The sequence below is a fragment of the Chaetomium globosum genome, genomic scaffold, assembly GCF_000143365.1.
Source record: "Chaetomium globosum CBS 148.51 scaffold_4 genomic scaffold, whole genome shotgun sequence".
Classification (NCBI taxonomy): Eukaryota; Fungi; Ascomycota; class Sordariomycetes; order Sordariales; family Chaetomiaceae; genus Chaetomium; species Chaetomium globosum.
This window is the reverse complement of record NT_165979.1, coordinates 157927-185910: the sequence shown is the minus strand read 5'-3', so window position 1 is coordinate 185910 and position 27984 is coordinate 157927. Positions and strand designations below refer to the sequence as shown.

General features: G+C 55.7%; 8 protein-coding genes across 8 annotated transcripts; 4 read left to right on the top strand and 4 right to left on the bottom strand.

Annotated features, from left to right (window-relative positions):
• Window positions 1-414: 414 nt before the first annotated feature.
• On the top strand, window positions 415-1216 carry CHGG_03766 (uncharacterized protein; the record flags this gene model as incomplete). Its single annotated transcript, XM_001222979.1, has 3 exons — window positions 415-453; window positions 512-733; window positions 917-1216. 3 exons carry the CDS (start codon window positions 415-417, stop codon window positions 1214-1216), a joined length of 561 nt encoding a protein of 186 aa, XP_001222980.1.
• A 1542-nt stretch (window positions 1217-2758) lies between these two features.
• On the bottom strand, window positions 2759-3901 carry CHGG_03765 (uncharacterized protein; the record flags this gene model as incomplete). The annotated part of the gene is made up of 2 exons (XM_001222978.1): window positions 2759-3269; window positions 3480-3901. The coding sequence occupies 2 exons, from the start codon at window positions 3899-3901 to the stop codon at window positions 2759-2761; spliced, it is 933 nt and encodes a 310-aa protein (XP_001222979.1).
• Window positions 3902-6245: 2344 nt separating this feature from the next.
• CHGG_03764 (uncharacterized protein) lies at window positions 6246-11121 on the bottom strand (the record flags this gene model as incomplete). Its single annotated transcript, XM_001222977.1, has 4 exons — window positions 6246-6275; window positions 6339-9761; window positions 9918-10864; window positions 11085-11121. The coding sequence occupies 4 exons, from the start codon at window positions 11119-11121 to the stop codon at window positions 6246-6248; spliced, it is 4437 nt and encodes a 1478-aa protein (XP_001222978.1).
• A 970-nt stretch (window positions 11122-12091) lies between these two features.
• CHGG_03763 (uncharacterized protein) lies at window positions 12092-12962 on the bottom strand (the record flags this gene model as incomplete). Its single annotated transcript, XM_001222976.1, has 2 exons — window positions 12092-12826; window positions 12915-12962. 2 exons carry the CDS (start codon window positions 12960-12962, stop codon window positions 12092-12094), a joined length of 783 nt encoding a protein of 260 aa, XP_001222977.1.
• A 1035-nt stretch (window positions 12963-13997) lies between these two features.
• On the top strand, window positions 13998-15475 carry CHGG_03762 (uncharacterized protein; the record flags this gene model as incomplete). Its single annotated transcript, XM_001222975.1, has 2 exons — window positions 13998-14454; window positions 14553-15475. 2 exons carry the CDS (start codon window positions 13998-14000, stop codon window positions 15473-15475), a joined length of 1380 nt encoding a protein of 459 aa, XP_001222976.1.
• Window positions 15476-17507: 2032 nt separating this feature from the next.
• CHGG_03761 (uncharacterized protein) lies at window positions 17508-19350 on the top strand (the record flags this gene model as incomplete). Its single annotated transcript, XM_001222974.1, has 3 exons — window positions 17508-18479; window positions 18627-18962; window positions 19045-19350. 3 exons carry the CDS (start codon window positions 17508-17510, stop codon window positions 19348-19350), a joined length of 1614 nt encoding a protein of 537 aa, XP_001222975.1.
• Window positions 19351-20576: 1226 nt separating this feature from the next.
• CHGG_03760 (uncharacterized protein) lies at window positions 20577-23290 on the top strand (the record flags this gene model as incomplete). Its single annotated transcript, XM_001222973.1, has 3 exons — window positions 20577-20719; window positions 20800-22592; window positions 23226-23290. The coding sequence occupies 3 exons, from the start codon at window positions 20577-20579 to the stop codon at window positions 23288-23290; spliced, it is 2001 nt and encodes a 666-aa protein (XP_001222974.1).
• Window positions 23291-25050: 1760 nt separating this feature from the next.
• CHGG_03759 (uncharacterized protein) lies at window positions 25051-27910 on the bottom strand (the record flags this gene model as incomplete). The annotated part of the gene is made up of 6 exons (XM_001222972.1): window positions 25051-25187; window positions 25321-25769; window positions 25824-25940; window positions 26170-26538; window positions 26848-27352; window positions 27415-27910. The coding sequence occupies 6 exons, from the start codon at window positions 27908-27910 to the stop codon at window positions 25051-25053; spliced, it is 2073 nt and encodes a 690-aa protein (XP_001222973.1).
• Window positions 27911-27984: the final 74 nt, after the last annotated feature.

The following is a 27984-nucleotide window of genomic DNA, read 5'->3' as shown; positions in this document are numbered from 1 at the left end:
CGTATGGTACATAGACCTTTTTCCAAAAGGCACAGATGGTTGCCGCCCCATCCATTGGACAAACTGGGTAGGATTGAATGGCCTGGACCTCCACATCCCAAGGCAGCAGCGTGGAGCCGCCTGCTTTGATTAAAATATCAACGGTCCAAATGCCTTAAAACAATGAGGATTCCGGGTGCTGGCCCACCAGTCCCAGTCTGAGATAGCATATCCCGTGCCCACCCCGAAATCTACTAGGACCTGGAGGTGATACGCTCGTGCCACCTAGGACGAGAAGAGATTTTTGAAGCGCCCACTTCGCAATTCTTCCAGACATAATAGACTTTTCTTTCCCACGTCTATTGATCCTTCACCGGTTCCTCTCTGCACATTATTATTCGACTTGATTTTGGGACGAAAAGAAAAACCGCGACCATGCTTAAACCCATCACCCTCGGCCTCCGGGGCCTCTATGTACGCACCCCCTCCCCCCCTTGGCAACACACAGCGCCCAGCTAACCGCGTTGCCCAGTTCGTCATGGCCCTGACCATCCTAGCCCTCGCGGCAGCCATGATCGCGAACCAGGTGTACGACACGCCGCCCGTCACCACCCGCTACAGCACCTTCACAGGCGGGTTCGGCATGATCGTCGCCGGCGTGGGTGTCCTGTGCACCTTTGTGTCCTTCGTCCCCGAGCTGGTCCCTCTCGTGCTGGACGGCCTGGCTGCTCTCTTTTTCCTTGGTGGTGGCATTGTACGTTTTTTTTTTTTTTTTTTTATTTATCTCTCTTCCTGCACCGCGCCCCTTCTTCACCCCCCTCCACTTTCCCACCCTCCTCAACTCCCCCTCTCTCCACCCGGTCCCATACCTCCCGCATACCTCCCCCATACCACACCCCACCCCCACCCACCCACTAACCCCCTCCCCCCTTTACAGGCCTGGGCCTACGGCCTCAAAGACACCTCCAACTGCAGCAACTACGAAACGATGCTCTACAGCCCGCTGCTCAACCAAGGCAGCATCAAGTTCGGGGACAAGACGGGCTACGGGGTAGCCGCCGGGGAGGACGCGACGCCCGAGTCCATCATGAGCGCGCTCAAAGGCAACTGCCAGCGGGCGCAGGCGGACGAGATCCTGCAGTTTCTGTGCTTTGGGTTGGGCACGGCGCTGGTGGGGCTCGGGTTCTTGCAGAGGCGTCGTGGTGGTGGGATGCATTCGGGGGCGTACGTCGCTTAGGTGGCAATCAAGGTTATGGAAACGCCACGGCTGTGAGGGAATGAATGGGGTTGGAAAGGCTGGACTTGGATTGGGATTTAGGGGGGGTGGAATAATGACACCACCGAGGATGGGAGAAAGTGAGTTTGATGTTAATGACCGGGGCTTTGGGACTTGGGAAGGACGAATAAACGAAATTCGAGATACCTGGCAGGGCAACATACATAGTTACATCATCAAGATAGCGGAGACGTAATATGAAGAGGAAAATCATTAATATCGGGTATCCTACATGACTAACAAAGCAAACTATTCCGGCCGGAACCAACTTAACATGACCAAATCCTCCATCGTCGCGTCATCGCCCATTTCCTCATCATCTCCCGACATCCTGTCATCTGCCGTACATAGGTATCGTTCCCAAGACACCGACATCCCAGCCGCCATCCGTACATCATCCCCTCCCGACATAAATCCACCCACATCTAACCCGACATAAACCAACGCCAAAAACAAATCCGCCCTGCTCATAGAAGACATCTACCTATCCCACCACTCCCCAATTGTCTATCCAACAACCCCCCTACCGCCGCACACTACTAGCAACACTGCTCATCGTGTCACTAATCTTGGTGCCCCACCCACCCAACCACTTGGGCACCTCGATGCTCATGCGCACCTTGCCTTCCACCACCATGTTCACCAGGCCAATGACAGCAAACGTGGTGCTGCCAAGCGCGCGGAACACGGCCAGGCCCGCGACGGACCACAAGATAAAGCGCAGATAAAAGTTATCGCCGATGGAGGCGCCGCCGTAGGCCTCGCTGGCGGCCATGGCCAGGGTGGCGTTGGCGATCAGCCAGGTGACGACCATGTAGGTGCGCACGCTCTTGTAGTAGTCCTGCTGCAGCTGCTCGTCCGAGACCCCCGGGGGAGGGACCTCAACACGGTCGCGCAGGTTGCGGAGCGCCTCGTCATAACCGGAGTCGATATCCAGCTGCTCCGAGGGCATCTCTAACTCGACGGTGCTGCCCTTTCCGATAGCCCCGCCCAGGTCCGTCTTCATCACGTTGTCGCCCTTGGTACCCCACGTGACGTCGTGCGTATTGCAGAAGGCATAAATCTGCAAGGTGCAGATGTACGACGGGAGCAGGATAAGGTATTGAAGAAACGACGTGAACATGTGCCACGGATCCAGGTAGAGAAAAGACATAAGAAAGTACAGGCCGACGGTCGACGCCGTTGACACGATCAGGTTGGTGAAGACATTGTTGCCCAGCGAGATGCTCGCGTCTTCGTCGTCTTTGTCGTCTTTCATAGAGAACTGACGCACGACAACGTAGATACAGGCAAACAGCGTGTAGGCCATGATGATTGCGTAGATGATCATTGACGCCAGGTACATCTTTTTGGCACCCTGTGGCCGGTTGCCAAGAGAGAGGATGAACTGTGTCGAAATGAGGAGGACGCAGACGTAGCGGAGAATGATGAAGATGTACTTTGCCGCGCCGTTGAAGGGGTCGACTTGGGGGTCGGCCAGGCCACCGGCGATGAAGTAAAAGGTCAGGTAGAAGTTGGCAAGCGACAGATACGTAAAGATGAGCTGGATGAACTGGTACACAAACTCGATGTGTAGCAGGATCTTCCGAGCGATGGTGTGGTCCGTCTGCCAGATTTGCCTGAAGTGAACCAGCGAGTAGACAGCCGCGAAGAAGGCACCGTTGAGCCAACGACGTCGCTGCGAGACAAACTCGGGGACGGTATCTGCAAATGGTTAGATGTCGGCGGCCGGAAAAGGGGCTTCGTAAACATACCAGGCACGTCTGTCTCGCCAGTGCAGCCCTTGACGTACTTCAACACCCATCTTTCGCCCCGCTTGGCCACCAGCTCCCAGCATAGAATACGATCCTCGGCGAGATACATATTCGCCGTAAACACGTCGGCATGCTGGCCGTGCAGTGTCTCTCCCTTGAAATACTGACTGAGGGGTCCGTGGCCTGTCTCGTCGTTCTGAAGCGCATGATATCGGTAGGCACTGAGAGCGCCGGGTAGTACCGTAATGTACCCGAACACGCTTTCCAGCGGCTTATCCAGGATATTTGACAGCTTATACTCGAAGTTTTGCGAAGCCACCAGTGGATTCAGCAGATTTTTCCCCCAGGCGCCTTTCATCGCGATGATCTCTCCACAGGCGCCAGCCACGTTGGAGTCTGTATCAAAAGCCTTCCAAAGGTGATATAGCGCCTTGCCGGTAGGACGAGTACCGACATCCAGGAGAATACACACGTTCGGGTTGAGCGCTTTTCCGAAGGCATTGAAGAACCAACGGTGCGAGTTGAGCTTCTTCTGGTTCTTCTCCTTGAGACAAAAGATCATCTGGCACGGCACGATCCCCTTCTCAGCGCCCTTGAACTTGAGATCCGAATCGAGCGATACCTGCGTGGTATATTCGTAAACGTGTGCCTGGACCGCTTTCTGGTTGACGTAGTTCTTGGCGATGCCGTGCTGGTATACACCCATGGCAGCCAGCGCATCCAAGGTGCGTGGGTGGATCTTTTCGCGACCGTCTGACACGATGCAGACGACAATCTTCTGCCAACCAAACTCTCCCCAGGTCCGACTGCGGTTTCGGCTGCAAAAGTGGCTGATGTTCTTCATGACTGCGTGCATGGTGCGGGTGAAGCCGTACTCGTCTTCGTTGTACATGGTGATGCAGATGAACAACTCGGTCTCGCGCGCCGTCCTCCCTATGCTCTGACGCAGCTTGTAGCCTCTGTCGACGAAGTCATCCGGGTCGCATGTCACTGCCGTGTACCGCATGTGGGTGAACTCAATCTCGTCCCGGCGCGGAAGGAAACTGTAGAGGATAGTCGGAATTTTGCACTCGAGGACGAGTTCGCCGTTGATCAACTGCACTTCCCTCCTCATCATCTGTGGCGCGCGAACACCGCGACGCTCTTGTTTCCCTTCCGGGGCTGGTCCGTACCGGTCCGTCTTCTCGTCATACGACACATCGGTGGCTTCATCGCTGAGAGTTACTTGCGACTCGGCGTACGAGTCACGATGGTGGTGTCCGCCCCTACCAAGGTCCGACTCGGGCGCAAAAACATCGTCAGGGTCCTCGGTAAGCGGGATGCTAACGGTAATATCGTCAGTAAACGACTGGTTAGAGCCCCGTGCCCCTGCCGAAAACAAGGGCGCAGGAGGCAGGGGCCGCCTAGGACTGCCGCCGTATGTCGAAGCGGGTGTGCCGGGGCGGGGGCTTCCGTTAATGTCTGCAGGCTCGTATCGGTTGCTGGCAGGCGGTGGTCGACCGTACTCAGAAGAGTCGCGGATGGGACTCCATGGCCGCGTTGGCGATCCGTTATCGATGGCCGAGTTGTAGGAGCTGTAGGAGGGATCCGGAGGGGGCATGTGCGGCGGATCAAGGATGGATTGGCGAGAGTCGAGCGAGGGCTCGTAAGCCTGCCTAGTTCGGCCTCTGTTCACGTTGCTTTTATGTGAGCTCATGCTTGGTTTCGGGGTGAGACGCTCTTCTTTGGGCGATTCTGATTCGCATCGAGCCTGGAATCGCGCTCGCTTTCTTGGACATGGGCCCTTCGGGATCACGGCCAAACTTCCTGCAACTTGCTCGGGAGCTGGTGGCTCTAATTGTTTCTTTCTCTGCAGCCGTATGGTGGAACAGTGACTGGGAGGCTTGCCACTTTCCACTTTCTCTTGCGCAGTAGGCTTCGGCCGCGGGCCCATTCGGACTGGAGCGCCGGCTGAGGCGGAGTTGTCGTTCTTCTGCGACATTGATCTCTCTGGGCGCAGCCCGAGAGCATGGAGCATCTCCGGCGTCGCTTTCTTGGTAGGCAAGTGCACTCGCTGGAGTGGTTGCAAAGACGGGAGGGAAAGAGGAGGGGGAATAAGAAGCTGTGGTAAAACATACGTCGGCCGCGGGTCATAAGTTACAGGCTCCTCCATGGAGGTTAGCAGGCGCACGGCAGCGCCATGGTGCGGCGTGCCAGTCGGCGTCGAGTCGTCCACATCGCCATACTGTGGCAGCGTATACTCGGGGGGCGGCTGGCGGGCGGGGGAATGTCGGTCGTCCATGGTGGCTGCTGCTGTGGCGGCGAGGCCGCAATGACAAAATTGTGTCTCTGAGACACGCGCTCGGTGGTTGTGTCGCGCAGCTCGGTTGGAATGCGCGAAAAACTATTTGCGATTGTCGCGCCGACTGTAAGGGAGAAGTGGTGGAATGCGAAGCCTCTTAGATAGATGTTAACTAGTCTCGGCGCAATCCACAACGTGTTGATCGGTGATTGATAGATGAAGACGCTGGCTGCACACTGGCTGTTGGTCAGAACAAAAATCGAAAAAACGGCGATGAAGAAGTCCTAAACTCGGCTAGTAATCGTGGAGCACAGATCAACGAAGTGGAATGCGATTTCCTTCATCGCAGGAGCTGGAGGGGCACCTTCCTCAGTCTTGTTTGGTCGCTTCATCGAAGACATGTTGTCGGGGCAACCACGACGCAAGTCATCGTTGGGAGACCCACTCATCCCGCCAGGGCAGCCAAGCCATTCGTCGATCAGTGGCGCTTGTGATTCTGTGGGATTGTCGCAAACCCAGACTCGTTGCCTGCCAAGCATTTTACCCCGACTTCTCCGAAGGGAAACAAGGGACGAAGGCAGGGACGAAGACAGGGACGAGACAAGGGACACAAGGGTCACAGACCGATGTCGGCAGCACTGGAGCATGGCGCAGCAGAGACAGCCACGCGCGTAACATGAGTAGGTTACGTCGACAACCAGGCCCCTTGGATAAACAAACAACCCCCAAAAAAAGAAAAGAATAGTAAAAAAAAGGAAAGGAAAAGAAGGAAAAAAGAAAAAAAAGGAAAAAAAAAAAGATGACTATGTGCAGTTGAAATTTTCGACGCCCAAAGCAATGATGGTAACGTAAAGTAACGTAAAGATAAATAAATACAGTGCTCAAATCTCAGATGCATGCGCCCGCAATTGATCTACAAACTCCCACCCTTCCTTCCATCCATGTCTTGACATTGTTACTCCTCGTCCGACTCCTCTTCGGCAACCTGCAGAAAGCTCAGTTAGCATCAAAACACAATGAGAGTCAATCAATCGAGAGAAGAACTCACCCCCTCATGGAAGTCCCGACCCTCCTTCGTCTCCTTGATGATACCAGCGCGAATGGTCCAGTCACCAAAGCGCTCGCCCTCGTTGCGCTCCTGGGCGTACCGCTTAAGCATGGGCTTCATGATCTCCAGGATCTCCTCCTCCTTGATACTCGAGCGGTACAGCTTGTTCAGCCGCTGGCCGTGGTACCCACCGCCCAGGTACATGTTGTACGCGCCGTAGGCCTTGCCGACGAAGGCGACCTCGGCCAGCCAGGGGCGGGCGCAGCCGTTGGGGCAGCCCGTCATGCGCATGACGATCGAGTCCTGCCGCAGGCCGTTCTCCTCCAGGCAGGCCTCCAGCTTGGAGATGAGCACGGGCAGGTAGCGCTCCGACTCGGCCATGGCGAGGCCGCAGGTCGGGAAAGCGACGCAGGCTGACGAGCTCAGGCGCAGCGCCGAGAACTGCAGGTTGTCGAGCTTGTACTCGGCCATGAGCGCCTTGAGCGCGGGCAGGTCCTCGTCGGCGACGTTGCTGAGGATCAGGTGCTGGTTGGGGGTGAGGCGGAACTCGCCCTTGTGCACCTTGGCGATCTCGCGCAGGCCCGTCTTCATGCGGAACTCGGCCGTGTCCTCGATGCGGCCGTTCTCGATGAAGAAGGTGAAGTGGTTGAGGCCGTGCTCGTCTTTGGTCCACCCGAACGTGTCGACGTTGCTGTCGAAGTGGAACGCCCGCGCCGGCTGGAACTGCTGGCCCCATAGCTCTTCGACCTTGCCACGGAACACGTCGACGCCGAGGTCGTCGATCGTGTACTTGAGACGGGCGTGCTTGCGGTTCTTGCGGTCGCCAAAGTCGCGCTGCACTAGCATCACCTTCTCGCAGGCGATGTGCACCTCGTTGGCCTTGACGAAGCCGAGCGTCCGGCCAACCTGCGGGTAGGTCTTCTTGTTGTTGTGCGTAGCGCCCATGCCACCACCGGCCAACAGGTTGAAGCCCTCGAGGCTGCCATCGCTGCCCTTGATGGCGATGAGACCAATGTCGTGCGCGTAAACATCCACGTCGTTGTGTGGCGGGATGGCGATCGAGATCTTGAACTTGCGAGGCAGGTAGGTGGGGCCGTAGAGCGGCTCAAAGTCCTGCACCGCCTCACCGGCAATCTGCGTCTTCTTGTCGTCGTCGTCCGTGAGCCAAATCTCGTGGTACGCCGTCGTCGCGGGCAGCAGGTGGTCGCTGATCTTCTTGGAGCACGCGAACACCTCGCGGTGGTACTTGGACTGCGAGGGAAGCGGGCTGCACATGACGTTACGGTTGACATCGCCGCAGGCAGCGATAGTGGTCATCAGGGACCGGTTGATGGCCTGCATGGCAGGCTTGAGCTTGCCCTTGACGACGCCGTGGAACTGGAACGTTTGCCGGGTAGTCAGCTTCATGGTCTCGTTGCCGAGCTCATTGCTGATGTCGTCCATCTGGATCCACTGCTTCGCCGTCGACACACCACCGGGAAGTCTGCACCGGATCATGAACGAATAGGCGGGTTCCAGACCCTGTGCCTTGCGCTCGTCACGGAGATCACGATCGTCTTGCATGTATGTGCCATGGAACTTGGTGAGCTGCTGGTTGGAAGCGCTGATGGCGCCTGTCGACGTGTCCTTGAGCTCTTCCGCGATGTTGCCACGCAGGTAGTTGGACGCGATCTTGATGTCCTCGTTGGTGATCGGGGGAGGCTCATCAGGAAGACCCTCGACATTAGCCACGCCAAGAGCCTCCCAGAGCTTGGGCTCCCATTCTTGGTAGCCCGTCTGGAATCCATCCGGATCTTGGTCATCACCGAGCCCGATATCCGCCAGCCTCGTCGCACCAAAGTTAGCCAGCACCCTGTCGAGGTCCTTGCCGGGCTTGTTGTAGTACACCTTGTCCTCCTTGCGGGGCCAGTAGTGGCTGTCACCGAGGCCGAAGACGGAAAACCTGACGGAAGCCAGGTCGAGCTCGGTATTGTCCTTGATGGCATCCCAGAACGCCTTGCCATTTTGCGGGAACTCACCCTGGCCAGCCGTGCATGTGAGGATGACAATGTTCTCTTCTGTTGGCAGGTCCTCGACCGGGTAGTCTTCCATGGACATGACGGTGGTCTTCAGGCCACGGGCCCTGCCCCTGGTGCCCAACCTCTTGGCCAGGGACTGGGCGTTGCCGCCGTCTGAGCCGAATAGAATGGTAAGCGGCGCGCCAAACAGGCCCTCGAGCAACTGGTTGTACGCGTCCTTGGCCTGCCTCTTCTGCTGCGCCCTGATCTCGGTTCCGAAATCCTCTGACAGCACACCGCCAAATTGCGGTTCACTGCGCATCATTTGGGTGAGGCGGTTATCCCGGTCGAGGAACTCCTTCAGTTCCTTCTTGATGCGTTCCGAATCCAGAGAAAAGTTGGGCTCGCCCTTCTTCTCGTTCTCCGGGTTCCACCGGTACAAGGGCCAGTAGCCAATATCGACCGCCTTCTTCGTCTCCTGGAGGACCGTCAGAGGAGAGTCGTGCTCACCAAAGTAGGGGAGGTACGCCAGGACAATCGAGGGGCCGTTGAACTTGTCAGCCTCGTCCATGGCCTGGAGGACCTGCGTGTACGAGCTGTAGACAGCCGTCGACGCAACATAGGCGTTGCCAAAGTTCATGGCATAAAGCCCGATGTCCTTCTTTCTCCGGTTGGCGTCGGCTGCGGCCCGTTCCGAGTAGGGGGTAGAGTCGATGATGAGGAGGTTGACGTTTTCGCCGGAAGCCAGCACGTGGTGCACGCCCGAGTTACCGAGATCGTACGACCAGGCGTCAGATCCAACAAGCCACAGTGACTGCTTGCGGAAAAAGTGCTTGTTCGCCAGAAGGGACTTTGACAGAGTCGAGTTGTCGATGGTGAGCTTTGAGAGGGCGTCCTCAGCAGCCTCCTCGGACTTCTTCACGTCATCGGCGTTGGCAACCCAGTTTGCGAGAGCCCGCTTGGGGTTTTCGGTCAGAAATCCGCCTGAGCTAGCCGCGCTCTTGGCCTCCCCAACAAACTTCTTCCTCCTCTCCTTCCTAGCAAGCAGAGACCCGAAGCCATATTCGGGGGTGGCTGAAATGGTGTTCGAGATGCCAGCGTTATCGGATTCGAGGGAGTTGGCAATGAATGTCCTGGTGCCAAACAGCTGGGTAAGGATTTTGGTGTAGGCAGTCTCCAGCGTGGGTTTCTCCAGCCCAGACTCGAGAGCCTGCTCGGGGGCTTCCCGCTCGCCAACCTCCAAGTTTTGCACCGGCTTGTCGGAAGTCAAGTTCTGGAAGACGCCACGGAGTGCTTGCTGGACCGTCTCCTTGGAGATGTACCCAAGCTGGTGGCCGACGATCGTCTCGACAACGCCAGCAGCACTCTTGACCGACGTTAGGACGTCGATGAGGACGGGGCCCCACTTCGTCGTTTTCCTCGAGACCTGCTCAAGGACTGCGACTTTCTTTACTGTTCTTGGGATGGCTTCAAGTAGCTTCGCGCCTAGCCAGGGCCGGTACAGCCTCGGGGCGATCAAGCCCGCATTGGCAAACGAGTCATCGGCCTGCGCCTGGGTGATGGCGTCGGAGAAGAGGGTCACATCGGACCCGAAGAGGAAGAGGCAAGTCTCGGCCTTGGAGGACCCCCTCCACTCGAATGTGCTATATTGCCTCCCCACGAGCTCGTTGAGCTGGGTCCAGATGGAGGTAACGTAATTGTGGATATCTTCGGAGGAAACGACGGGCGGGGCGGGTTCGATCGTAGTCGCGGCTGATGGGAGGGGAGGTGAGCTGGCTGCGCTCTGTTGGCTAGACTTCACGGAGGAGGGTGAAGTAATAGTGGGGGATCCGGGCAGGGCGGCGCCTGTGGCCACAGGTACGTTATTGACAGCAACGTTTCTTGCCGCCAGGATCTCAGGCTGGTCAGAAACAACAGCGACTCGCCCATCGTCTGCATAGATGCTGGAGCCAGAAATGGGAGCGGACTGGAACCTCCGCACATTATCCAAGTTAATAACACTGCGGATGACATCGGCACTCGCGACATCAATGGGCTCCTTGCCAGCACTAGAGCTAGGGTCGAAGAAGTGAACCACACCCTTGCCGGAGCGGATAGCCAGGGCATGCGCCGTCAGGGCAATGTCATGGGCTTCCTGCAGCGACCATGACTGCAGAAATGTCCACCCCGAGTTCCGGATCGAGGTGATGGCCGAGTAGTCGGGGAAGCTCTTGGGCGTAAGAGCAACATGGAGCACTACTGGGAGATGTGCGAGCTTGTAGAGGTGGGCAATCGAGGGCAGGAGGATGGAGGATGTCGTCGTCACCGAAACCAGGCGGCCGGAGCGGATAGGGGTGAAGACGGAGAGAAGAGGGTCGGTGTTGTGCCTCACGGACTGGACTTCGGGCACGGCATCGCTAGACTTTGCGACCAGGCCGGGAGTCTTGTTTGCGGCGAGCTGCTTGAGGGAGCTCGAGAACCCGGAATCGGCGCCCAACGAGGGCTGCACCGAGACGACCACATCGCTAGCGAGATATGCGATTGCGGCGACTACACAACGCGATTGTCAGTTTTGCCATGCATGATATGCAAATTAACTCCGCGGCAAGCTACAGCTGTTATGCGAACACCATATATCGCAACCCTTCATGCCATCGCATCCATCGTCAATGGGATGACGATGCCAATGACAAGTTGCGATAAACAGCGACTGCGGGGCACCACGACCTCATTTGGCGGGGCAAAAGAACTGCAAACTGATGGCACTTACCAGCCTCTTCGGGTGTCCTCAGCTTGAGGTCTGCCATCGTGCAACAAAGTTCACGAGCAGGATATTATTGATGGAAGAGAGTGCAGCATCACAGGGAAGCAAGCCGTGTTTTTCTTTTTTTTTTCTCTGTTTAAAACCCTCAAAAGACCCTGACTCTTTATGGAAGGGCCAGAAGCCGGAGGCAAGCAATTAAAGGCCCTATATCGGCCCCGCTGTCCCAAATTTGACGGCTGGGGAAGCAGCGCAAGAGGTGCGCGATTGCGTGATCGCCCTAGCGCCTCAGATCCCGGGTTTTGCCCAGAGCCCCCAGATCAACCAGCGAATTGCGCGCGTGGGATTTCAACAGCGCTTTGTCATGAATGCCCCCAGGCTCCGCTGGTTCGTTGCGTGATGGTGTGATTCCCAGGTTTGTCATCCCCACTAACATGTTGCCGTGGCATTTCCTCTGCACTTTGTTAAAACGGCGTATGCTCGGTGAGTCGTTCTCTTCCCGACTGCCTCGACATCCTCACCTTCTTCGTTTTGAGGTTCTCATGATGCCGACCGATAGCCGCCGAGCCGCCGAGCCGTTGAGTTTCTCCATTGACAATCGGAAAAGTGTCAACAACGGCGTGGGCAAGACCCTTCCTTTAACCCGCAAGCAAGCAAGGGGATGATGGGATGGGTGGCGGCATTGGGCTCGGCAGGCCCACGTGCGTTTTTCAACACTCAAACTCAGCAAAATCATCGGCCATGCCGGAAACTGCGATGGCTGACACCCCCCATATTAATGTCCTCGTCGAGGTCTATCCGCTCTATCCCCTCCTCGTTCATGCAGTCGAAGCCCCGAATCCCGAAAATAACGCCAACCAACCATGCGATCCAATTCAGCCAGCGAACAAGCACATCGTAATTAGTTCCCGCCCAAACGCCTCCACGTGCGTCGGTTCAACCCGCGCTCCCCCCCACTACCCATTGCCCATGCCCATTGCCCACTGCCCACTGCCACCCACAGCAGCATATCTCACTCACTGCCTGGTACTCCTAAACTTGGAATTGACCTGCCGCGCCCACTCCTCATCCTCCTTCTTGCCACCCAGCCAATACCCCCTCCCAACACGCACCATCCCCCTGCCCAGCTTGCCCCTCCACCCCTCGCCCAGCGGCGCGCCGACGGCAAACGGATCCGGCGACACGCCGGTGACCTCCTCCGCCTCGGGCATGCTCTCGTCCACAAAGCGCAGCAGCACCACACGCGCATACGCCATGACCACCAGGCTGAAATAGACCCGCACCAGCGTAAACCCCACAATCAACACCATGCTCGCCGCCGTGTCATGCACGCCCGTGCCCGCCTTCTCCAGCGCCTGCTGCCCCGCATCGTGCTGCACCTGGCCCGCATTTCTCGGCGACGTCGCCACATCGTCCTCGGCGCCCGCAGGGCCCTTAGTATCATGGAACTCGGCCAGGTACCACGCCGTAGCAAACGCGGCCGTGTACGCGGCGCTGACCAGCGTGTCGACGGCGTAGACCCACGCGAGCGCGAGGTTGGGCAGGGGGCTCTGCTTGCGCACGTGCGGCAGACAGATGGCCAGGGCGGCCAGCACGAGGACCGAGCCCAGGTAGGCGGTTACTTGGAGTGCGGAGAGTGAGTAGCCCGTGAAGAGGGTGAGGAGGCCGTAGAGGCCGGTCGCTTTGTTGAAGATGAGGGCGGTCGAGATTAGTTCGGTGCCGGTTTGCAGGGTCATGAAGCCGAGGAAGGTCTGGGTTGGGTTGGTCGCATTGCGGCGTCCTGGTTAGCTCGGTCCTGGTGACTTGGGGAAGGGCAGAGGGGCAGAAGTAAAAACGAACCTTGGGCCGGGGCACCCGCAGCCATGAACTCCTCGATGTTGGCGGCATGTTGGGGATGGGGTTTGTTGTTCTCGATTTCTTATGGTTTTGGGGAGGGTTTGAACTGGGAGCGTCATTCCAGTGTTGCAAGTCGCATGTTGGACCTGAAGGACCCTTCGGAACCAGTGTTAAAGGTGGAGCGGCCTCTTCTTGGCCGTCACAGTGATCCTCCAACTTACTGGCTGCGCCAGGGTCTCGGATGTATCGGCACAAATCGAAGTCTTTGGAGATTAGTGGGGCCATTCAGGTTTCTGGGCGCGCCTGAGAGTGATGATTGGTCGCTTTCCGGACGAACTCCCTCGGGCTTTTTTTCTGGAAGAAAGAACCCCTGAAACGGGGCAGCTTTGACCACTGTTCAAGCGTCCCTTTCGGCGTCGTAACAATACGAATAGCTATTCGTGAATGTACGAATACCCAAATCATTTTCACATTCTCTCAAACGTCGCCTCGCGGCCGTTGACGACACCACAGTCTTTCTTTGAAGCGGTTCCTTGCAGATCTGTACATACCAGTATGAAGTACACTCATTACACGACTTTCAGATAGGTATGACGTGGGCCCATTGCGTTGGATCATCTCCACAATAAACCCCCCGCTTGCGAACCTCAGCTTCGTCGTCCCGAATGGCATCTATCATGTGCGAAGTAAGTACTGTGACTTTATCATCCAGATTTGTATGGTGTCTCGCGAGACCCTTGTCAAGGCATAACCCTCGATGGACAAGAGAACCAAAGAGTACTCTGTCTCACCGACCGCGGGGGTCCATAAGGAACCAGCAGCTTTGGACATGCCACGAGTCTAATGGCTTCTATTCATATTGCCGGAATCTCCCAGAGAGATAGCTGGGGAGGTGGAATAAATCGACCAAGTGACGTCAGCCCACCACTGTCAGGCGTCCTGCTTCATCACGTGTTTTCGCGTCCAGCCTAGCCGGGAGCAACGCGCTGCAAGACGCATCGCATCGCATCGAACTGTTCGCCCAACGCGGCAAGACAACCCACTGCCCATTTTCTCCCAGCCTGCCTCCACTTCCCACCCTTAGCCATGTACAACGACCCTGCCATATTGGATTGCTGGCTATCTAGGGTATTTAATTCCCACGGCGATGAGACGACGAACGCCAACCCGAACTTGAAGCGACCCCGAGAGCTCGAAACAACAACCCCTCCATCTGCGGCCACGCAGACCGTGGGCGAATCACCCGGTCCTAAGAAGCGAAAGATTAACGACAGCAGACCCGAGAGCCATGAACCTGGCCTGGATCCCGATGCAACGCCCCGATCGGGCCGGTCGTTACGTCTCTCAGCCAACACCCTCTCAATGGGAACCGCTTTCCCCCTACCATCCAGCCTAGGCTATTCCTCCGCTGCGTCTATCGTATCCGACCACCAAAATACCCGCTCGAAAAATTTTCGCCGCCGCGCCAGACCTGTGAAGAACATCGCGGGGTTACAACACCTCGACAAGCCCATTATGTTCAGCTCACTCGACGACAATGCCGGTCTGAGACAGCTCCCCGAAGACGTGCGGCAGCTCTATCACGACATCTTCGCGCTACGACATACCAGACGGGCATCTATCCTGCTGAGGTTCGCACAGAGATTGAGGCTCTATACACGGATCGTCCACCCCCAGACTCTGTTTACCGCAAACCTGGGGAAGGGTACAGCCAAGATGGAATAGGACAAGACGAGGAGCGCGTTTTTGACTATTTTCCCCTCTCCGCTCTGTTTTCCGGTACTCGGCAGGGCGCCTTGTTTCAAACACGCATCACTCACGCCGAGCTCTACAAGGTCCGCAGCATCAAAGTCCACGCTAGGGAGTGTTCGACTCTCCAACGCGCCGAGGCCGCGTGGAACACCCAGGTTCACGAACCACTCTTGGAGCTTGCCTTATCTAGGCAACATACGTCCGTGATATGGGAGAACGCAACGTCGGCTCGTATTCTACCTCACTTTCTTCCATATCTCGTTACGGGTGAGGTGGCCGAGGGCAAGGTGGTGGACTTTGTACTGGCGCCTAATCTCGACTCGGAGTCAGAACTCGACTTTGCTATCCAGAACAAACTCGTCGCCCAGGCCAAGCAAATGAAGCCCTCTGGATTCGCTTCGGGCCACCTTTACGTTAACCAACCCGATTACCACCCCCTGGTGCGCGCCCCTACTGCAGTAACCATGGTGGCCAAAGTTGCCGGGGCGAGTCTCGAGGAGGGGCAATTGCAATTGGGCATATGGACCGCAGCTTGGCATAGGCGGATGGAAACACTCGGTATCGGCGGCGGGAAACTAGGCCCGCAGCTGCCTACGCTGCCCCTCATCCTAACCCACGATCACGAGTGGTCTCTTTACTTCGCAGTCGACCGTCTGAACAAGATCGAAGTTTTCGGTCCCATACAGATCGGCATGACTGACACCCTTCGAAACATCTACAAGCTGCTTACCGTACTTGGCTTCCTCGGCGCTTGGATTGATACCACCTTTCGCTCCTGGGTCTTCAAGGCTTTCTGTCCCCGGACTGATTGAACACTGCCTCGGACTCGGGCCGTCATATCTTGCCAATTGTTACGAGTGAGGCCGCCTGGTCGTCGTCATCGTCAATGCAGTGCTCGCCGTTGACGATGTGAATTTCCCTGTCAACACAAGCGCCTACGCTCGTTATCTAGACGGCGACAAATTTGCCGAATGATATGTCAAGCCCTGGGCAGCGCTGGAGCGCAGAGCACTGGGGAGGACAGGGGTGTGACAACCCAGCGGATCGGAAGAGAACGGCGAGAAGGGCTATCACTTGTGAGGTAGGTGCGGCTTGTGACTGCGTGGCCGCAGTCTCACCAAGTAAATTTAGAATACCTGCGTTGCCCATTTCGGGCTCGGGGCAATAGTGGTGTGAACTGAGGGCAGGCCGAGATTCTGGTCGGGGAAGCCACGAAATGCAGTGACATGCGAACGATAGAGCATGAACGAGTAGTAAGGAATAAATACCCTGCACGCACGCAAGACTCTTGACTTGGCTTCGGTTTAGCATCAACAGATACTCATTTTGGGATGAATCATAGCGACAGAAGAACAGTCTTTCCGAGTCTTTCCATCCCGTCTCATTTTAGACTAGGTACCTATCAAGCCACGTGTCACGAATATGCCAACAGACGGGACCCCGGGGCGTCCCGCGCCCCGGGCCAGTCATTTAAACGAGCCAACCACAGGGTGCTCTCCAGAGCACCCGGGAGCCAAGAAGGGCGACCAGTCAGAAGCCGCTCTCAAGGGCTCTCGAGAGCCACCGAGAGCCATGAGTTCTAGTAAGCTCTCAAGAGCTGTTTAGAGCTCAGGAATCAGATAGCAGTATATAGTCACTCGTTCTGGAGAGCTCTGGGAGTTCTCCAGTTAGCAATCACAACTACAGTTCGCTACAAGCTCGAGAGCCTACTGTTGAGACAAGTCTTTGTTGTGCACCCTTTGGCTGCACCGAACCTAAGCACCCTTTGCAAGATTACCTTCGACCGAAGCTGAACCCTAACAGAACGGGGTCCTGGAGTAGGTTCGTCACACCACGCAATACCCTGATCTCTCTTCACACTCTCGCAACCGAGTGTCGTCGTGCCCTCGCTTAGCCCTCGCGTTGGATGGGTCCTCCCTTGGAGTTCTAGCCACAAGCCCATAGATATTCATACCTAGGTACCTAGGTAGGTAAGGTCCCTAGTCTTCGATATGGGGCCGATCCACCCAAAGGAAAGGACGAAAAAAGATGTTGAGAGGGACGGGGTAGCGTTATAGGCTGTGAACTGGAGAGAGCCAGGAATGAATCTATTGCTGGTATTTAAACGCCCTGGTTAGGCAGCCACCTAAATGTCGACCGAGTGTAGCCATTGCATCACGATATCACAATGTTTCGAAGGAGGACCCGGGTTTCTCTCTCAGACTTCGTGACAGCTTCGAAGACATGAACTTGTCCGCTGCGACCGCTGCGACCCCATGGACATCCACAATAAGACGGAAGATTGGTTTCGGGCTTCATTATCTGGGGCGAGTCGTGGGACAGAAAAAAAAACTGGAGATTGGGCCCGTAGTTTCCGAAGTTTTCTTTTTCTTTTTTTTTTTTTTTTTTTTTTTTTTTTCGTTTCTCCGCTCAGTCATGGACGGACTGATGGCGATGACTGTGCGCCCAAGGTCTTGCATACACCTCGGTGATTTCACTCGTATCTGAATATGTACATGCAGGTACATGTAGATGTAAGAGAGGCTGCTGAGACCCCTGCCCGATTCATGTCTGACCATGTGGATACTCGGACATAATACATTCGCTTTCCCAGGTCGGAATGCGTAACTCCTTTAACTCCAGCCTCGCAAGTGTGGGCGATATTGTCTCGTCCGTGATCCGTCTTATTCGCCGAGCCTTATGTTACCGATGGATATCAAATTACGGCGTCGTGATACCTCGTCCGCTTCGTCCCTCTCGATCGTCACCAGACTACATAGGTACTCTGCTGACATCGAGTCTGCTCATCCACTATTATTACATGTAACTTGACGCGTCGACCTTGTCACCGCCACGCCAGCCACAATGGTCGTGTCGCTTTTCCACGGCACCATCTCGCCGTCTGCCTGCTCCGAAGCCACCTTTACATATCCAATCATCCCGGACATCAAATTTCTGTCGCTGGAAGCCAGCCTTGTCGACAACTTCAGCCAGAACGTCCCTGTGGGTGGTTACCCCAACCATGGGGCCGTCAACGTCACCGGCGTCCAGTTTTGCAACGTGTCGACTATTTACACTCACCCTGGCGGAAACGATGCGGTCAACGTCCAAGTCTGGCTCCCAACAGAGGCCTGGAATGGCCGTTTGCAAGGCATTGGGGGGAGCGGATGGACAGGCGGACTGCCCGGCCCGGCCCTACCGGGCATGGCTGCTGCCGTCAGTGAAGGTTATTCCACCTATGCGACTGATGCTGGGCTGGGGTTGTCAGCAGATCCCCTCACCCCAGTGAGCTGGGCTCTCCCTGAGGAAGGCAAGCCCAATATGCGCCTCCTTCAAAACCTGGCGTCCGATTCGCTTTACGAAGGTGCTCTTATCGCTAAGAACTTCACGGCTGCCTTCTACGCCAAACCTGCTGCGTATTCCTACTTCTCCGGCTGTTCCCAGGGCGGCCGGCAAGGCTTGATGCTCGCACAACGGTACCCCGACATCTTCGATGGCATTGCAGCTGGCGCGCCCGGCATCAACTGGAATCCCTTTGTCGTGGGGGCTACCTACCCCGATTTCCTCATGACCCTGTACGGAACATACCCACCATCGTGTGAGGTCGCTGCTCTCACCGCAGCTGCCATTGAGGCTTGCGACGGGCTCGACGGAGTTGTGGACGGTATCATATCGGACCCCGAGGCGTGTGACTTTGACCCGCTAGAGCTCGTCGGGACATCTATTGAGTGCCCTGACTTTGTCACCGACTCCGCCGCCGACTCCCGTCACACACAAGGAGGCGGAAACCCTGCTAAGCAAAAAGCAAGGCTCTCTATTCAACCCACCCGCTTGCTTGTCCAGTCCTTATACTAACCCTTACCTACTATCTCAGTCTCCCAGTAAGCGCCGAATTTCCAAAAGCACAGCGACAATCGTTCAAAAAACGGCAAGTGGGCGGCGTTCTGTTCCTTACCTACTTATCCTCACTAATTTTCCGTGCAGTGGGACGGCCCTCGACGGGCGAATTACTCGCGTATGTGGTACGGACCTTACCCGGACGCCGTGCTGTCTAAAGGGGGCTCGGGTATTACGCCTATTGGCACCATCTGTGGTACCGACGGTACTTGCACAATGGATCCCATCACATTGTTTCAAGAATGGATTAGGTTATTCATCCTGAAGAACTCGACCTCCGACACTAGCCATTTAATGCTGGCAGAATACGAAAACATCTTCGATGCCGCGGTCCTGGAGTACGACTCGGTAATCGGCACGGCCGATCCCGACCTTTCAGCATTCCGTCGAGCCGGAGGAAAGATGATCACTTACCATGGACTGGTACGTCCAACCTTCCCAGTTGCCCTTCCCTCCTTCCACCGTCTTGTCAAGCATGCTTTAATAACCTCTAACATTGAATCAGGCCGACCCGCTCATCCCCCCTCGCGGGACCGAGCAATACTACAAGCGAGTTACGGCACTTGACCCCAAAGTCCACGACTTCTACCGCCTCTTCTTTGCTCCCGGTTTGGGTCATTGCCACGGAGGCCCCGGCCCTTTCCCGGACACTACTTTCGACACGCTGGTCCGTTGGGTCGAAGACGGCGTGGCCCCTGAGACGCTCGCGGCCACCAGCGTCGGCACAGGACCTGTCATCAAACGGCCTCTTTGCGCGTATCCTCTCAAGCAGAAGTACACCGGAAGGGCGGGGGAGTTCACTTGCGAGTGAAACTCGAAAAGGGCCGGAGGAAAGGCATCAGAGTGATTCGGGGCAGATGACTGTCTGGCTGACAAATGCCCGGACGAGGGCAAGGTTTCGTTCTTTGATGACGGTGCGTTGCACAGGCCTGCGGCCGACCACAGCGCAGCTGGACGGTGTTGTAACGTACTAGACATGGTTGGACCAGATTACCCAAGAGCCTATCCTGCCGCTGATCACTTACACATCGTCTGGGAAATCTTTTCACTTTGGTAGAGGCACATTTCGCTCGAACGATCGAGTCCACTCACAATAGCTACCTACCTCGGTACCAAAGACCTTTTTTCGTTTAATGAAGCCTCTTAGCCTCCCGCCGCTGTCAAATCCGAGCCATTTCAGCCGTGTCCGCTTGCCGTGAGCCAATGCAGTTAACTAGTTGGCTGATTCTTCCGGCATCGATGTGACGAACCTACTTCAGGACCCTGTCCTGTTAGGGTTCAGCTTCAGTTGAAGGTAATCTCTTCGAGGGTGCTTAGGTTCGGTGCAGCCAAAGGGTGCACAACAAAGACTTGTCTCAACAGTAGGCTTTCGAGCTTGTAGCGAACTGTAGTTGTGATTGCTAACTGGAGAACTCCCAGAGCTCTCCAGAACGGGTGACTATATACTATCTAGGCTTCCTAGGTACCGGCGTACCTTTTGCTGGGAACGTGAGGAACGGTGATCGTTCCTCTCGTTCCAGACTGGATCCTGGGAACGGTAGCCGTTCCCTTCGTTCCTCTGCTGATTGGTCTGAGACCCATTCTTAATGATTGGCTGGGAACGCTTCCCGCGCGTGCCCTCATCGGGGCGTGGTACGCGACCATAACCGTGACAATCGAGCATCCCAGTTCCGCGTCAATGCTGGACCTTACTTGGGCCACCCCCCGGGTAAGCTTGACGTTCGGCCGATTCGGACTTTGAGGCTCTGTGCCAGAACCCCGCTGGCCTGAAGGCTTACGGTACCAGCGGTGGTGTAATATTGCAACTTGCAAACTGAACCGCCAAAGTTGTCTGCCCCCATTTATCCCAGCGACGCCCAAAGAGTCATGTCGAAGCGCACATGGCGAGATATAAGAGAGGGCCTATCCGGAGGGATCTGTTGCACTGCAGGGAGCTCCTGATAGTGGGAAAACGTGAGGTAAAAGTGCCATTATTATGAACAAAGGAGAGTGGCTCTCAGGAGCGGACTAAATACAAAAGAAAACCCCTTTTCCTGCATGTCAACCTTTCAGGGTGAATGCCAAGCTCTTAAGAGCTTACCGAGAGATGCCTATCCTGCGACAGGATCCGGTACACCTTTCAAGGTTTGCCCGATTCCCCAACACCAAGTGAGGAGGGCGAGGACGGGGGCCCACCAAAGGTCGGTTTGACCAGAATCTAATCCGCTCACGGTCCGAGTCGTGGTTGCCGCTGGGCTGACACCTAGACACTGCCACTTAGGAAGAGGGCCCTCATAATGGGCATGACGGCGAGACGAATCATAAATACCCGCCACTCACTAATAGGACTTCTATCAGACTACTCGAGCTCCACCCTGGCGCTCGCCGGGACAAGATCGTCTGCTCCCTTGAGCGAATGTTCCCTCGACGATTGCCGCGGGTCATACGAAGCATTGAGCTATGTTTGGGGTAGCGAGGCCAAGACGACCGCGGTCTACATTGGGACCAGCACCCTCATGGTCACGGAAAACCTGGGCGCGGCTCTTCGTGACCTACGCAAGGCGGATCAGCCACGGACGCTCTGGGCCGACGCCATTTGCATCAACCAAGCGGTCGAAGCCGATGAGTCAAAGGAGAAAAATCACCAAATTGGTATGATGGATGAAATCTACCGATCAGCTTACCGCACCATGATTTGGCTGGGGCCTGGTGTCAAGGGCGATACCGACAAGGCGTATGATATGCTGGAAGAGCTGGCCGCCGAGACGATATCTCGGGAGCACTCGACCAATGTGAGCTCCATTCTCTCAGGCAATCTCACAATATCTTTGTTGGACAGGAAGCTTGTGGAAAGCCCACTATATGAGCGCTACGAAGATCAAACTGCCATCGTTCACCTCGCCGAGTCCGCGTGGTGGTCCAGGGCCTGGACGGTCCAGGAGATTCTTCTAGCATCTCAGGCCGTGGTTGTGACTGGGTCACGGTCCATGGAGTGGCGGCGCTTATGCAAGGGTGTCGACTACGGCTTCGCTATTGGAATATGGTTGACCTTGATCATCGGTCAGATCGTCGACCCAACCGTCATGCCATACCTCTCCATGCGTGCCTTGACGCAGGTTCGGAAACACCCATCCGACGCGCTATCCATGCAAGCCTCCAACGTTCCGGTGCCAACGCAGGACATGCTGAGGATGTCGATCCACTGTCGCTTCCGCAAGTCCACGAACCCGCGTGACAAGGTGTACGCCCCCCTCAGGCTGGTTACCGACGAGAGCCACACCGTGTATCCCCTCGGTTTCGAGCCCGACTACACCGCACCAACAAGTGTCGTCTATACGGACGCCGCCAAAAACGTACTCCTACGCTCCAACAACCTCGACCTCTTTGGCGCCTGCACCCCAAGCACCATGGACGGCCTCCCCTCCTGGGCCTCCGACTGGAGCATCACCACCCTGGTCCCGCGCCCCCTAATGGACGACGCCTTCGGCAGCCCGCGCCAAACCCACGCCACAGCTGGCACCCACCCCTCCCCCCAGTTCCTCCCGAACCCCAACCTCCTCCAACCCCCCACCCTCCTCCTAACCAGCCACGCCCTCACAACTATCACCGCGCTCACCCCAACCCTGCACCGGCTCCAAATCAACCTCGACGCCTTCGCCAACCCCGCCAAACGCCAACCCCCTGACACGCTCTTCCAGCGGCTCGCCCGCCTCGGGCACGCCTTCTCCAGCCTGGCCGAGCTATACGCGCAGCTCAGCGCCGTCGTCCCGCAGATCGGCATCCTGGCCGAGTGGGAGGCGTTTGCGAGGGCGGAGCGGCCGACGAATCCGGTGCCGCTGACGCCGACGCCGACGCCGACGCCGACGACAACTCCGGCGGGGAAGGGGCTGGGGAAAGGGGTGGGGATGGGGGTGGAAATGGGGTATGATCCGCTGGCGGTGTATCGGCGGACGTTGTGCGCTGGTGCGCGGGTGGCGGTGCCTGAGGGGGGGAGGGGGAGGGGGAGGAGGAGACGGCGAGGTTATTTTATAAGTGGCGGGCGAATATGCGGCCGCTGGCTAGGTTTCATGAGTGGTGAGTGGATCGGGGCGCTGCGGCCGGTGGTGTTTTTGGGGTATTGCGGTTGACGTGGGCGGGGATACAGTGAGTTTTTCGAGGTTGATTGAGATGGTTTATGAGCGGCGTTTGGGGAGGTGGCGGGTATGGGTTTTTGTATGCCTTTGCCGGATGGGGCGGAGGTGGGGAATGAGGTTGTGCTGGTTAAGGGTGGGAGGGTGCCGTTGGTGGTGCGGAGGGATGGGGGCAGTGGGCAGGGCTGTTATCGGCTTGTTGGGGAGGCGTATGTGGACGGCATTATGGATGGTGAAGTGTTTGATGAAGGGAGATATCTGGAGATGAGAATCTGGTGAGGGATTTGGGACCTGATGGGTTTTGAGATGCTGCGGGATTTACACAACATAATCAGGTACCTAGGTACGTGGCCATCATCAAGCTCTTCAAGAAGGCAATGCTGAACAACCCGGTACCAACTCTAGACCCTCCACCTGCATATACCGATTAAAGGTGAAAGAAGCAATATGTAAGCGCGAACGCCTTCGGTAAATATAAACCAGTTTTCCGTGACCGTCCGACTCCGGACGGTTTTGATAGAGGTGCGTGTGTCCCGCTGGATAAGTTCTGCCTTGTAAGTTACTACCAAGACTCTAGTTCCAGAGCTGGCCTATTATCATGTACATGTGCCTAGTGTGGAGATTGCGGCTACGCGCGCGTAGATGACGGCGAGTAGGGGAAAGATACTGAGTAGGTTGTACAGGTAAGCGTTGTCAACTGATACTCAATTACTGCGTCTCCCTCCTCCGTTCTGCCCGCGTAGAGATACGTCACACTCCTCGTTTTTTGTTTGCCTTCCCGGTTATTTCACTTTGCACCACATGATATTACCTAGAACACCGACACTGCATTGTCTGAGTAGAGTCCTAGGCTGGGCGTCTTATAATTCCAATCTACCGGGTAGTCGGAATTATAACAGGCTTTCAAATCCACTCGGACCATCCAACCACGCCGGGATAGCGGGCATATTCAGGGAAGGCCCGCGGTCCACGTTGCGGCGTAGCATTACCGCCGCATGCTGATAATGAAAAACCTTGACGGCTTACGCTTTGAGCGAATTTATCCCGGCTCGAGCAAAAAGAGCAGCTCCAGGCGAGTGAGCGGGAGGTTGACGGTACGTTGCCGGCTTAGGGCACCTAACCGGTTCGATCCACAGCCCGCTCCTTCCCTCGAGCTGGTACCCAACCGCTCTTGCCTTCGAGAGCAGTCACTCTACGGCTTAGAGGAAGGAACAGCTTCAACAGATAAGCCGCTTAAGGTCGTAAGCCGAAGAGAGACCCCTCGCTGCTGTGAGCCAAGGCTCCTCACAAATCAAATAAGACCCCCTATTTTATTTGGTTGGCTTGGCACGCCCCAATATTTTATTTATTTGGCTAGGTTGCATATTTATTTGGGTATTTGCCAAATAAGCCAAATACCCATACATAACCCTAACCCTGAACCACACCTCGTTTTTCAGGGGCGAGCATTTGCATGCACCCACACCCGCACTCGCACCCGCACCCAGGCTGGGCCAGGCCTGGGCTGGGAACTGGCTGAATCGTACAAAAATGCAATAAAATTCAGAACTGGCCAAATATATTTTTGGCCCATTTAGGCAATTGCCGGCCTGCACCGCCCGCGCGCCCGCGCATCCATCCACCGGCCTGCATGCCCAGGACATCAAGATCACCGCCCACGAAAACCACCGCTTCAGACCTCTCTCTTTCCCACCCAATTCTGGTGGGTGCGCGGATGGATGCGCGGGCGGTGTGGGCTGGCAATCTCCTAATTGGGCAAAAAATATATTTGGCCAGTTCTAATTTTTCTTGCGTTTTTGAACGAATCGGCCAGTTCCTCGGCCAGGGGTGCGAGTGCAGGTGCCAGCCTTGAAAGAAGACGGTCTCGACGGTGTAGTCTGGGGTTAGGGTTATATATGTGTGTGGAACCCATTAATCTTGGCAAATAAGTCAAATAAGCCAAATAAAGCTTGGCAAATGTGGCCCTTTATTTGCCAAATATAGGGCCGTATTTGGTTTGGCTTATTTGCCAAGTATTTTATTTGGTTGCGAAATATTTGATTTGTGAGGAGCCTTGATTCAATGTGGCTTCGCTTACGTAAGGTGCAATTACACTGCAACGGGCTGGTGACATTGATGGGAGTGTAATTGATCCGGACCCTGCCGGTGTTGGCCAGACCAATGCCATATGTTTGACCCGATGCGTCTCTTTGTTGATGCGTTGAGGCGACCCGGCAGATTCGTTCCGCCCAAAGTTTCCGACTCGGCGGATGGGTCTCGGAGCCGGATTTGGTTGATGAATTCTCCGCTCATGACCCCTCAAAGCCTGTGCTGACGGAAAGGGCGGGTAATGGCAGCCAGGGAAAGGGCACTTGAGCCTGGAGATATGTGAAAGCTCGTGCTCCCGGAGGATTTGTGCGGAATCAAACCCCAAAGTTGCTCGTGGGCAAAATTTGAGACGACAGGTGAAGGCCGATGCGCGAAACTGCCTCCTGAAGAGCTCCAGTTCTTCTGCTGAGATGCCTGGAAAGTCGTGTTGACTGAGTATAGATCTGACACACTGTTGATATGCCGTGAGCATTGTCAAGATACCGTCAGGTGGGTCCGATGGCTCTAGCGTATCGCCTAACGGGTTTACGGTATCAGTCTAGTTCAAGGGCGCAATACATCGAACAGACGGCTTGTCAACGTACTATTCTCGCTTTGGAGCTCATGCTCAAGCTGTTTAGTTGTCCTCGAGCCCAAGCTCCGTTTGACATGATCCTGAAGAGTTTCGTGCTGCCTAAGGAGCAATAGCCGCTCGTCGGAATGGCCCGGGCCCGGTCTGCCCAGCGGTACGTTCGACGGGGCCCAGACCTCGAGCTTGTTTGCCAGCTCACTCGCAAGACGAGAGACGCAGGTATCCGTGCTTATGCCACCATGCCGGCTGGCTTCGGAGAGAAGGTACTCTGTCCAGTACTCCGTGGCGTAGACATGGAGACCATGCATCCCTTTTATCACCCGAAAGACTCTCGAATGCTCATGGTATCCTTTATGAAACACGTCTAATCCGGAGATAAGACACGCAAGAACGGCTGTTGTGTGTTGTTGGAGAACTTCTTCTTCGCGAATGGCCAGGTTACTGCTTGGACTCTGAACAAAACTGAAACATGATGTCAGTTTCCTTGGCCTAGGAATCGATGGCTGATGTACATACTCTTTTACAGAAACATGGATCAAAGCCAGCGATTCGTCGGATCGCTCTTCAACCAAGGGCTCACAGATATCCAAGATGTATTGAGGGGCGAGTTGAGTGACCTTGGGATCCCCAGAGCTGAAAGAAACTGCAGACAGAAATTCGAGTTTCTTCAAGGGCCGTTTCGAAAAAGCAACCCACCCAAGGATACACTTTATTCGTTCGACTGAGCGGGCATCGAGGTGAACAAGGATTTGGGTGAGAATCCTCCGATAGCTTAATCGGTCCAACGCGTGTTAGCTATGTTGAAGAATCGGGGGTTTGGTTGGGAGATAAAGTGACATAAGGTAGATAGTATGTAGCGTACAAGTCTGAAAGTTTGTCTGGCAGGTGGTCTATGGACGTCTTCACTTCCTCTCCACTGTAGAAGATGTTTGTCGATAAGTAGTCCAGGACCAGTCGTGCGTAGAGAAACATGCCTAACGGACAGAGGTTAGCTGTATTTACACTATGGAAAGCTGAGCAACGTGACTTGCCGTCTGCCTTTCTGGCGACCCCATACTCAATCTCCCGAAGCTCGTCGGCTCCAATGTCCAGCTGCGAGAACTTGCGGTGCAGTGACTGCAATCTTTGTGATGCGTATTGTCTGATGGCTTCTGCTAAAGCCGCCTTCTCGTCGCTGAGTGAGAGGGTGTGCCTTTTGCCTAGGCGCTTTGCCAAGATGCGCGTGGGACGGCTTGAAATGAGAATTTTGCAAATAGTAGATTCAGAAGAGGAGGACTTCGAGGCCACCTGATTTAGGAGGCTCACCACTCTCGTTTGTTTGTCAGTATCACACTCGTCCAGGCCGTCGAGCAGAATCCAAATGTGTTCAGCTTGACAGGGTTCGCTGGATAAGCTGGCCAGAAGGACCTGTAGTAAGTGCTCTAGGGTGGAGAGGGTCGGCGACTTCTTCTCCAGAACACATTCGTTGTAGACATGTGCAACCAAGTCACCGTCTTTGCGCAACAGCTGTAGCAGCAAGGACCTCAAGATTTGTTCGTACGAAGTTGAAGCTGGGTATGAGTAAGTGCAGAAGTGGTGAATCACGAACATCTTGGCCGCCTTCATGTAGTTGATGAGCTGGACGGACATGACGCTTTTCCCAGTTCCAGGGCTGCCCTGTAACCACAGCATTGGTGTCTCTCTTCTCTTCTGGAGCCATGAAGTCACTTTGGGAGTCTTCAGGGCCCACCCGCAGGTCCCGGGGTACTTCGAGCCTTCGGCCGAGATGGACTCGAATATAGCCAACTGGTCTGATTCATCAGCCTTAAGCCAAGACATGATGGCCTTGTACTGTTTTGCTGCATGTTCTTCGTCGAGTCGCCGAGTCTTGGCAAGGCTCTCCTCTCTCCAGAGCCTGATATCCTGGCGTAGCTGGCGACCCTCTCCTATGTCACGGGCGTTTGCTTCCAGGTCGATCAGAGCCTCGTGGCGCTCCATATCCTCCAGAATATTGTCGAATCGTCGCTGGAACCGACCCCATGATGTGAGAAACAGCAGCTTCCAGCCTAAAAAACAATCAACCACCTTTAGGAGTTGCCAGGGCGAATAGGGGTGTAGGAGCACCAACCATTTCGACGCACAAACTTGTACGCGTGCTTGTGGAACTGGAGGATATCGGCATAGAAGACGGCCATGGTTTTCTGGAAGCCGGCATCACGGGAGAAGGCTTCGCTCAAAATCTCGAACCTTTTCAAAGCTGACGCAATTCGCGAGTACCCCTTCATGATCTGTTCGAATGCCTCGACGTGTTCGCAGGCAATTCTCAAGATAAGTGTGATGGGTGCCCAGACCCACGGGAGAAAAGGGGTACCGTTGCAGACAACGCCCATGACATTTGCGTAGTGTTCCAGCCCCTGGAAGAGGGGCATCAGCCGACGCATATTGCGCAAGCATTGCCTTGAAGCAAGCTGGACCTCAATATTGAGTGCGGCTTGCCTCACGTCTTGGAGTGTCGTCTGATGGAAGTCGCGCGAATCTTGGGGGGTGATTGTTTGCTTGAGCTCCTCAAACGCCGCTCGCACCATTTGCGTCGCCTCTGGTGAGGCCACAGGTGCAAGTGGCATTTTGGTGGTTCGAACTAACACACACCTCTTTGGCCGGACTTGGTGTTCTCAGAACATTAAGGGTGGTTGATCCA